Source organism: Rhea americana, unplaced genomic scaffold (assembly GCF_003343005.1).
Source record: "Rhea americana isolate MKP2758 unplaced genomic scaffold, rheAme1 scaffold_10, whole genome shotgun sequence".
In the NCBI taxonomy this organism is placed as follows: domain Eukaryota; kingdom Metazoa; phylum Chordata; class Aves; order Rheiformes; family Rheidae; genus Rhea; species Rhea americana.
Window position 1 is genome coordinate 3,622,201 of NW_028185039.1, and position 11,655 is coordinate 3,633,855.

An 11,655-nucleotide genomic window follows, 5' to 3' on the forward strand; every position below is an offset into this window, starting at 1 on the left:
GGGTGATTTTTCTTCTTTTTTAAAAAAGCAAYGAGAACGAGAATCAGAATGGAATCTAGCTCGTAGCCCAGCATTGTATAACGTTTCTTACAAACGTCAAACTTCCCATGCCTGGGGGAGGGTATGTTAGAGCTGGAGCCACAGCTCTGCCCCAGCCGGGGGGTCTCTTACAGACAGGGAGCCATGAGCTTTTTAGTTTATGAAGCAGAGTATTCAGTTTACTGTCAAACCCTATGGACACCACACTTACAACTGTGCAAGTTGTAATGACTTCGTTAAAATCTCCCAACAGCTGATTTCATTTTCCTTGCTGAACTGCTCTTTGTACACTGGGTGGAGGTGACTAAGTGTCTCAAACCACTACATTCACCCAGAAGCAGAGCATACATTGTTTCTCACTGCTGTGAAAAATAAAAATAAAAGTGTGTGCTTCTACCAGTCTACAGGACATTAACCAAACTCACAACAACTCTGAAGAAAAGCATTCAGTGTCTTGTGTGACTATAAAGGAATTAACGACTCGTTTTACAGTGCATTTTTAATTAAAAGTTCATTATAAGAATTTTCTTTTAAGAACAGCATACTACATATTAATGGAAATATGTAATTTTATCCTACAAATGGAACTGTCACCATATTATTCTTACAATTCAAAACATATGAAAAATAAAATATGATATTTAGCTCTATAAATTCCCCCAACCCCTTTTTAAATCCTTTTTCTTTAAAATAAAATTATTTACTCTTTCCCAGTACAGTGCATTTGCTATCTGCAAGCCACAAACCAAGTAGTCACATCAATGCCAAGAGAATAGCAACATCATTTGCAAAATATTGAGAAAACAAAAAAAAAAGATAAAAATATAGTAGTCAGCCCAGTGCTTACAGAAGAGACAATCAACAAGAATTGAAAAACAGCACATTTTCATATTACATAGGACCATTGTAACATAGAAAACATTGTAGAAGACTTAGGTTGGAAAAAATATATAGTGATTCTCAGCAAGCAGAAACTGAACTTTGGCACTTGCTCATAAAAAGGCCTTTCAAAGCAAAACAAAACTGAAATTCACTTAGTCACAGCTTGTATACCAAAAAAAAAAAAAAAAGAGAGAGAGAGAGAGAGAGAGAGAGAGAGAGAGAGAAGACATGGACTAAAGCAAAAGAAACAATAGAGAAAATTCTACAAGTCAGGTCACCACAATTTCAGTACATTCAGCTTACAGAAAATATAAATAAAATCATTCATCCATCCACCTATACAGGGATCCTGCCTAGGGAAAGACAGGCTTTGGGACCAAGCCTCACCTGAAGCACCTCTTGATTTCAGCTGAGCTATGCTGATTACACAAGCAGGGAATCCAGCCCTTTCTTTAACTAGAATAGCATTTACATCAAATATATTGCCTCTCTGTCATGAAACAAGAATTTCTAATTTGTAAATTAAAAAGCAAGATCATTGTACTCCAGATAGCAGCTGTTCTGCTCTATCCATGGTTGAGTCATAATCGCTGTAGTGTAAAGATTACATAATTTCCTTAAAAAAGGGCTAAAAAAGTGTTGCTTGAATTCAAAGGAGGGGGGAAGGATAGAAGGGAGGGAGAGATCCACATTTAGCCTGTTATTCTTAATGCTTTGTCAGCACTGCATGTTATCAAAAGGAATACTAGAGTTAGTGTGTGCAAGGCTACTCCCTGCCTGTCAGAAGAACTGACATACTAAACCAGCACCTAACCCAAAAGGCTATTGCAGACCAAAGCATGTTTTGGATCAGGTTATAAGAAAGTAACAGCTGCTCTAGCCAAGAGGTGCTTCTTTCATTTTGAGGTTCAATGCCCCAAACCACCAGCTGTCTTTGCAGCCAGGCAAGTTTGCTCAGCTTTTCTTTATGCTTCTGAGGAGTTAGGGAAGGGCAGAGAGAGAAAAAATAATAGTAAGTGCTTCAGATTGCACAAAAGATTGTCCTACTAAAATGGGGCACTTAAATGGGAAACGATTGTAGCTATAAATCTAGCAAGCGCTCTTCACATGTCTCCACAGGCCACTTAGTTGCACCTCCAAACACATCAACATTATTATCAACCCAGGGTATGATGTTGCCAGGCATGTTGGTAGAGCAGTTGGCAATATTCATGATGTCTTCAGCTTTTAAGACCCTGTCCCATATATTAAATTGGCTCATCTCTCCAACAAAGGCTTGAGTTGCATCAAATCTTCCTCCCACTGTATCCTTTAAGAACATAAGAATTAGGATTAGATGAGTAGATTCTGTTGAACATTTAAATATTTCTTCAGACTTGAAGATCCTCCCCCCACAGCCACACTGCTAAAAGCAGGTGAAAAGAGCACAGAGCTGCAGGACACAAATGAACAACTGCAAGTTTATAGAAGGGCCACTTGGAACAAGACATTGTTCCATAAAACATTTAAAAGCTCAAGCCTGCCTTAAATTGTTTTAACATGCATATTTCAAACAGTAGTGACTATATATTACCACTGAAAGGCCACACCTGACTTATCCTGCACTCAAGCAGTAAGGTGGCTTTAAATACAGAGGCTGCTGTCGGATCTATATTGCAAGCCTGGTGCAGGACAACTTCAGTGAGTATTACATAGATGAATAGGATTACTCCAGAAGCTTTACAGTTATAGATTAAACTAACTACAGTCCTGGACCAACTGCCTGGAGGGACTGAAGACAGGACCTCTGGCTCAAAGGAAAAGGCCTCTGCTGTCCACACCAAATCAGTAACACCGTTACTGCATAAGCCTCAAATGCAGGTTTGCTCCACCCATCACTCGAGGACAGAGATCGCACACCTTGGATGATCACACTGACATCAAACTGATGCACAGGACAGAGCCAAGCATAGTACAGCTGCATGGGAGAGTTCCAGAAAAGTGTTAAGCAAAGCATATTAGGCCTCAGAATTTAGTAAGTGTCACTTATCTTGGAGATAAGGATCAGGACAATTTTTCATTGCCTTATCCATCTGTTAAACTGGGAATTCTGGAGAAAGTATACTTCCTGCTAGTCATTATGATCAATGATTTTTGGTACAAGAACAAATATCAGGGTGTATGAACATATGCAAGAACAGGAAGGTAAAACAGTGAAGGTAGAACAGAGCCACACAATTTACAGACAGTATTTTAATGAGACATTTATTAAATAAAAGAGTGAGATTCAAAATCCCTTGTTTTTCCTTATTCAAAAGGATTCATCCTAACCTCACGAATGCTTTGTATTGGCCATACCTATATTCAGACATTAACATTTGCAGTGGTAGAGTTTAACCTGTATCTGTAATCAGAAATCAAACATACAATGCAGAATTTACTTCTTTGACTTCAGACTTGCCTTTAAAGTAGATATCAACTTCTGAATTACTCTAAAGCTTTTAGGTACGAAGCACATAATTCTCCCTAGCAGACACATCTATAGAAGATGGTGATACACCCACAAGGGCTTCATTTAAGTTACTAGTCAGATCACTGATGAAGTTTCACACTGTAGGATGAAAACTGGCAACAGGAACAGTTGCAATATGAATATCTTGAATATTAAAAAACAAAATGAAACATACAAATGTACAACTGCATCAAGTATTTGCTTTGTAGTATTTTTCCAGATATTGGATATGCAACAAGACCAAGGGTTTAATACAAGTAAGAAAAATAATTCATGCAACTGCTGCTTGTCTGGGAACTGTTGATTTTYCCTTATTAAGAGTTCAACCCTTGGAACACACCATGTCTTTCACTCACCTGCTCCTGACCAAGGATCAGGACACCTCCAGGTTTAATTGGATGCCAAGGAGCTAGATTCTCTCCAGTGCCAAGCTTCTCTCCATCCTGAAAAGCCTCCCACATGCCATCTCTGGTTGTCCACGTTACACAGATATGATGCCATTTGCCATCACTAACAAAGAGGGGGAGCTGGGCAACCTACAAAAGAAAAGAAAAAAGAACCTGAAGACTGAGTGTAGCAGTTTAAGCACAGCATTTACCTGTTGTCTTCAGAGGCATAAACTGCAGAAGCAGAAATTAGTTCCCATCCATATCTTTATTTTGTCCCAGCTGRTACTGGCTGGGACTCATCTCCACAATTCTATATACGAATGTACTGGAAATTCAGGAATACAGGCATGCTTTTTATTCCAGCTGTGAGCCACTTTAGCACTTCTATCATTTGATCACAGCTGGATCAGTGTCTAAGCTGCTATCAATCTACTGATACTGCAAATTAATCTGCAGCATCTGCTGTTACATAAGTTTCAGTGCTTAGCCCTAACTTTTCCATCCAGTTTTCATGCTAACCATCCCTTCAGTCTGGAGTTTGCCTGCACTATTTGCAGTAAGCACTTTACTTGACAAGTAGATCTGTCTGGTTCCAGCTTGTGGGAGCTGTATATAGGGCTCCAAATGAAGAGGGCTCACAGTCCTTTAGGAACTTGATCTAAAACTTACTCAACGCAACATAGACACAAATACAGTGAGCTATGGAGCAGCTCTATAATCTGGGAGATAAGTAAGGAAAAACATTTAGTTTCACACAGAGCATTAATACAACTGACAAAATACTGAAGAGAAAGAGTTACAGCTAAGGATAAGCTGACTCAAATTTCCTTTTCTTCTACRAATCATTAAAAGTAACCAGCCTTTCACTGTTATTGATTTGAGAGGATGGTAGGACTGTTAAGAGTCCTTAACTAGCCACATGACTGAACCACCTGAGTTTGTGCTATAGCTTTGTAAACACGTGATCCCTCAGAGAGCAGCAAGTTACTAGGAAACCTATTTGGCCACAGAAAACATGGGATGGTGCCTGAAGGCAAGTTATGCTACAATGGTGCCTGGCTAAGTTAAGAATTTAGGTTTGCTCATATTGATTCAAATCAAGTCATTTAGTTATCATCAGCTATTTACATTTCATAACTAGCCCAACCTGAAGGCGAGAAAAATAGAAGCATTTATAATCTGTTTTAAATGACCAGCTTCAACAGTTCTGGTTTTTCTCAGGTTTAATTCTGAAGCTTGTCAGAAAYCATTAGTGGTGTAAAGTAGTAAGGGACAATTAAATGTTGCTTTTTGCATCTAAACAAACTCTGAAAAAGTTGCATTTAAATTTAGTTTTGAAAGTTAAGCACATCAAAACCAACTTCAGGTKTCTTTTGCTCTGCTTTGCACCAAAATTAGTTCTAATGTATCTAAATTTCTAGGATTATAAAGAGAAAAATACTGCAACTGGCTTAGATCTCACAGGTTTTGTAATAATGTAGCTTCAAAAAAATTACTTCTTATTAGTTTTTCTGAAACAGAAGAGATTCAAATACAGGAAGCCAACATCTGCTGCTACTTGAGAAGATGAGTATAGGGTTTGTGCTCAAATAAATAYCATGCTGTCTTGTCTCAAGCAACACACAAGTCTTTGTATCACTTGACTTTCAGAGTACTTTTATGAACTTGCAACAAATATATAAACAGTCAAAAAAGTATATGCACACACTCTTCCATCTTAAAAGCCCTGAGCTGGTCTCTTTCACGGAGAATAAGAAAGTTGCCAGAGAGGTACCAAGGGATTGGACCCTTAAACACCCACTGTTATTCTGACCATGTAGACCAAAAAGAAGGTTGTTGGTGCTCACCTTATCATTAATTAGAAGTTCAATTGGGTTATTCCCCCATTCTATGAGGACAATTTCATTAGCCTGTCCAGGTACAGCATATGAGAATGGAGTGCCAATTCCAGGAGAAGCACTTGATCTCAACCACAAACACACAGTAAAAGCATACAGCTCTGGCAGAGTCTTCTTGATCTTCCCATATAAGTAGTTTGTGCGAAGAGGAAGAGACACTTTGAATTCATCAGGTGATTTAAACGCACTGTTACCTGGAGTTACATTGAGGAGAGGGAAAAAAAAAAAGAAAACTTGCTGAACATGAATAATTCAGGTTAACAGAAGAATACTGATTATCTTTTCTCAAATTACAGAAGGTAGACAAAAAGCTACATTCAAGAAATACCGTTGAATGATGATTTTGCAGTATGGTTAAAAATACAAGAATTTCTACATTCATCTTAGCTTATCTTTTCCTGCCCATCCAGAGCAAAAGAATAAACGGCATGCCACTGATTAGAGGCTGTTAAATATTTTCCTTCTTCATTGCTCAGTTTATGGCTGGAGGCCTTCCTATTTCACACCATTCAAACTGTTTTAAAGATACTCACTGTTATTAAACATAGATTCCCTGGTAGGCTCATTATTAAAACAGAGTTCAAAAATATAATGTTTCCTCCTACTACTCCTACACAGTGAACTARCAGCATTATACCCATTTTGCAGATAGCTGGCTGAGAATCAGGTTAACTCGCATTTTGGATGGCCAATCTGGAATACCAAAAAGCTGATACATTTCAGAATGCTCAGTAGAGCTTAAATTCAGTAGAACCAATCTCTATTCCATAAACAACTCATGGGGCCTTAATCAGAATGTAAAGCTGAAGTTCAAAGACATCAACAAAAACGCAATATAAGTTGTGAACTAAGATAACTATTGCTTTTATAGTAAAACAGGTAAGAATGCTATGTTTTCTTCTAGAATGTGATAGAAAGCCAAGAAAATTCCGAAGAGATATTTATGAAATTGAGAACACTTACATCAAGACTTTGTAGTCAACTGCAACACTCTGCATTATATATGCAATTTTCTAGATTTAAAGAAATTTAACAGATTAAATCTCACTGTGGCATAATATAAAACTCCATGTTTCTGCAGTAGAGTGAGAGCATCTCCCTCAACCTTTTGTTCTTCTGTTTCCTACCCATTTCCTTTACTCACATTCCCAAAACAAATTCTATCCCCTTGCTGTATTTCATGCTCCGATCCTAATGAAGAGCTGTTGTCACAAAAGGTTGCCACAATTTTCCTATGTAATTAACTGTTGGCATTCTCTCAGCTCCTGTTCTCAGAAGCAGTTGAAGTGTTTTGACTGCATTTTTCACAGAAAAAGGGAGTGGAAGAAAAAGCTTGTCTGAGGCTTGCATCTGTCTTGATGAACTTATAAACCAAAAACTGAAATATTCCAAGTGTATAAGCAAACAGAAGTAAGATCCTAGTTATTTCAGCAACCTCCACTAGATTGGCAGAACCAATCCCAAATATAATGAAAGGAACTAGATATACTCCATTAAAAACATTAGTTACTGTGTGAAAGAGTTAAGGAAACAACAAACTGGAGAAGAATAAACACTGTTCTTGTTATTCTTAAAGTTTGTTCTCATGACTTGAGAACATCCAAAACTCCAAATGATAACAAGATCCTCCTGTTCTGGTCAATGTACACATGCGATGAGATAGTTGTTTTCCCCAAATGATGTGAGTTGTTTTTAGACAAGATAGGCAAGAAATATTGTTACTCCCTTTTAGACAGAAGCAGAACAGATTTAAATGTAGCTGGAGACTTATCCATGTCTTCAGCAAAGCTAGGAAGCAAGCTGAAGCACAGGTAACATCAACTGCAGGATCATTCTTCCACTCAATCCTGCTTTTTAATGTATGATTTACTGTACTAGTTAGAGACAACTGGTAAAGTTACCAGAAACTTTGGGAATCATGACAGTTGCACAAATTTCAACCTCTTCTGCACCCGCTGGGGGCAGAAGAGCCAACTGTCACAAGTGAGGGTGGGGGGGAAATTACACTCAGAAACACCCCCCCCCAAAAAAAAAAACTAACCTCCTTTCAGAGCTAGTACTTCAGCCACCTTATAAAAAGGTTAYTTCTTCCCCCTACTTAGTTGCAGGACAACCATGAAGCCATAGCACTGCAATCTGTTGACAAGAATAGATGCTAAATGGTACAATGTTTGAAATAAAAGCACAATAGCAATGTTGACCATTTTCAAAGGATGTCAAATCACTTCAAGTATTAATTTACTGAACTTTGTAATCTACAAAATCATTAAGTTCCTTGAATATTATTACCCTCACCTTGATTTGTCTGAGGGACCAAAGGAACAGCTAAGCAACTGTATTTAAATAGACAGCAAATTACACAACCAAAAGAAAACCCCTGCCTCAGTTCCTGGCCCAAATTCTTCCCTTCTTTGGGGACTAGTAGGAAGACAGCCCTCTCTCCCAATATATATATAAAAAAAATATAGGCGGGAAGGGGCTATTTTTAACCTAGGTAAATTACACATTCTTGTTCTGATTCTCCCACCACCACCGCCTTTCCCTTTCTGATGACTTACTGATATGAGTCACTTCTTTCAGAGATGAGGACTAGCAATACTTGCCACATAAGGCATACTAACAGACTATCAGTCCACTGGGATTTTAGTTGCAGTTTGGATTTTATCTTAGCTCTCAGGAAAGCAATAAATAAGAGCCATTAGAAGATCTCTTCTTCCTTCCCTCTCACCATCCTTCACACTTTTTAAAATGAAAACAATACGTACTGTATTACACAAATGGATCCATTAGGCTGCACTTTACAATTCATAAGCAACGTATGTTTGCACCATTTTGAAAGCATGTCCATTAAGTTGCTTTTAAGCAGAGAGCCCATTCACCTTGGGAAATCATTTAAAAGCAGTAAGATCAGGCAGTAATACTTAGTACTGCTCTAGTCACCACAACCTACTACACACTCCACTCTGCAGGAGTATACTGTCAATACAAAAAATAGTCCTGTTCTATAGTTCATTTCCATGAGCATTTGTGATTCAAGTAAACTGACTCTACTCAAGCATACAGCTCTCAGTAATTAATCTACCTATCTAATTAAATGGCTAGAATTAAGAGAGTGCCCTCGACTGGCACCCTGTGTACTCTACTGCAGACTCCAAAGGCTGCCTATTTGGGATAGGACACAATTTAAGGATCTGCAGTAACCCAAAGGCAYGACCAACAGTGAAGAGGAAAGATTTTATCCGACCTGCTTCTAAAACAGCAGGTGAGGGTTCCGATATAAGATCCTATTAATTAGAACAACTACCTCTGATGCAATGAGGTTTAGCCCATGTGATTTTCAATTCACATGAAGCAAGGCAGCTCTACTTAGAGGTATATTTGACACTAGCCAGGTATTTATGACACCACTATCATACTTCCCTCTATTCCCTCCCACCCCCCTATATACCTTTTCATTCCACAAGTGCTAAGACATTCACCTTAACCACCCACACATGCCAAGAGAAGAGACAGGAAACCCAAGCCATCTAGGGGCCTGTCAGACAAGAGATCTGTGACAAAAGCTAAAGTAGAATCCATGTATTTGTACTGTCATCTACTATTTGGTCCAGCACCTTAAGAAGAAGGTTGCTGTATTTCCCTCAAGGCACACATTTAGACTACTGTACTGGAAGGGAGATTATCAATCGATATAGGGAAGCATTCAGATTCTGTACAGATTACCTTTTTCTAATTCGGACACTCTTTCTAGCAATGCATTCAAGGCTGTCTCTGTCTTTTGCCGGTGGGCTGATGTCTCATTGTGAAGCAAAGATTTTTCATCCTCAAGCTCAGCCACTCTGCTCAGGAGCTGGCGCTCCAGGTCCCCAAGCCTCCTCTGTAGCATCTCTCGAAGCTCAGTAGGCAGTGCTGCATAGGACACGTTGGCTCGTAGTTGGTGCTTTGGAGAAAGGTTAGAGAAGTTTATGCTATTTCTAAAACAGAAATTGTAAACTGTGGATATGTTCACGTCTCAAAAGAGGAAGAAAGGTCACCAAGATCTCCAGCAGCTACAAAAGAGGCATTGCTTTTCAGCCCTTGTCATGTTCAGTGCTGATAAAAGCACTGTATCAAAACAGGTCCTGAAACAGAAGGACACCTTTGTTAAATRCTCCCAGTGTCTCCTGTCAAAGGGTCTTCATATATCAGTATAATCAACACGCTCAATAAAATCAATGTAGGAAGCCAGTTCCAAATACATCCTCATTCATACAGGGATTAGYGTGCAATATGTAAGTTTTAGCTTTACTTGCTGCAAATGACATTGACAGTCTAAGTAAACAGAAAAACTCATTCTTTTTTAAATAACAAGTTGAACTGTTTCTAAAGCAAACTTACCAAATGAAAGTTCCCTCAGTTTTAGTTTGCCAAGTAATGAGCGAGGTGTTCTTTAGATCAACTGTAAATACTACTCAGTTTTTGTCTCCCCCCTCCATTTTAAAACAAAACTCAAGTAACACCAATACCTTTAAGGTACACTATCTACCATATTATTCTGGTCAAGTTCCCCTTTCTCAGTCCTAAAAAAATAATACCAGCATGAGAAGACAGCAGCAGTATTAAAAGGACGTTACACAGCCAGATCATTCAAAACTGTACTCGAAGAAGCAGTCCACAGTGCCCAGATCTTCTTATAGAAGAACCTCTAGGAAGTTATTCTAAATCCTCACAAACATCAGTGAATGCTCGAAGGGTCTCAGGAGGACACACACAGAGCTGTCGTGGTCTGGAAAATGAAGTGACATCCAGCACCCTTCCTGTCAGGATACCTTCTACAAGATTTTTTTTTTTTTCCCTCCCCAGGAGGGCTACTCAACCACAGACACAATCCAAAGGCTCCTGGAAATCATTTATCAGCAGGCTTGGACCAAATCCCCTTTATATTCACGCAATTATTCAGCACCACATTCGTGCCATCGGAGGCCAGCTCTAAATAAAGCATCTCATCTTCACAAGCTGTCCAACGCAGACTCCTCGTGACCACTGCCACTCGCTTGGCCAGCACCGTATGCCAAGGTCTTACTGCCCAAGATGTCAGCATTACACCTAAAACCCTACGGAGCCGCATTCCCAGAGACRGAGATTTAGACTTATTAACACAGGGATGGGGCTGGTAACGCTCGGGAAAGGCGCACATCTTTCCCCGAGAACGGGGGACACGTGGAAGAGCCTTTCAGTCCCCCTCCCCGTTAAAAGGGACGAGGATCAAGAAAACCAGGCAGCCCAACGCAGAACCCTCTCCCCACGCTCGGCCGCCCGGATTCGGCCCCGCACGGAGCGGGGGCCCTGCCCGTGCCCAAGCGCGGCCTTACGGCGAGGTTTCCGCTGTCGCCCGGCCGAGCCCCCGGCCCTACCTCCAGGCTCTCCAGGCGGTCCTTCAGCGTCTGCATGGTGCGGCTCAGCTGCTCGACGACCTGCGCCGGGTCCCGCGGCAGGTCGCCCATGGTGTCCTTGCCCTTGCCCAGCTCCTTCCTCCAGGCCGCCGTGGCGGCCTTGCCGTCGGGGCCGGCGGCGCTCTCGCAGCGGCTCAGCTTGCCCGTGAGCTCGCGGATGGCCTCCCGCTGGCTCCCGATGGTCTCCTTCTGCTGCAGCACGGTCTCCCGCAGCTGCAGCACCGTGGCTCTGAGCTCCTCCTCGGGGGGCAGCGCGCCGCCCTGCATGGGCACCGGGCAGCCCGCGCCGGCGGCGTCCAGCGGCAGCGAGGTGCACACGAAGCGGCTGCCCGGCGGGCTCTCCCCCGCGTCCCCTGCCGCCGCCGCCCGGCCGCCCGCGGCCACGGCCAGCAGCAGCCCGGCTACCACAGGCAACATCCCGGCCGCTGCGGGGGGCAACGGCTCATAGAGGGGCGGAGGGGGCGCCGGGGCAGCGCGCTCCGCCCGCCCGCCGCTCGGAGCGGGGCTCGAGCCCGGCGCGGCCG

The 11,655-nt window shown here is 41.5% G+C and overlaps 1 protein-coding gene across 1 annotated transcript; it reads right to left on the reverse strand.

Moving 5' to 3' along the window:
- Positions 1-730: 730 nt before the first annotated feature.
- On the reverse strand, positions 731-11,548 carry NPTX2 (neuronal pentraxin 2). The gene is made up of 5 exons (XM_085301685.1): positions 11,093-11,548; positions 9,423-9,639; positions 5,649-5,893; positions 3,769-3,948; positions 731-2,230 (listed from the first exon to the last, which is right to left on the reverse strand). Exons 1-5 carry the CDS (start codon positions 11,546-11,548, stop codon positions 2,003-2,005), a joined length of 1,326 nt encoding a protein of 441 aa, XP_085157811.1. The 3' UTR covers positions 731-2,002.
- Between the last annotated feature and the right edge of the window lie 107 nt (positions 11,549-11,655).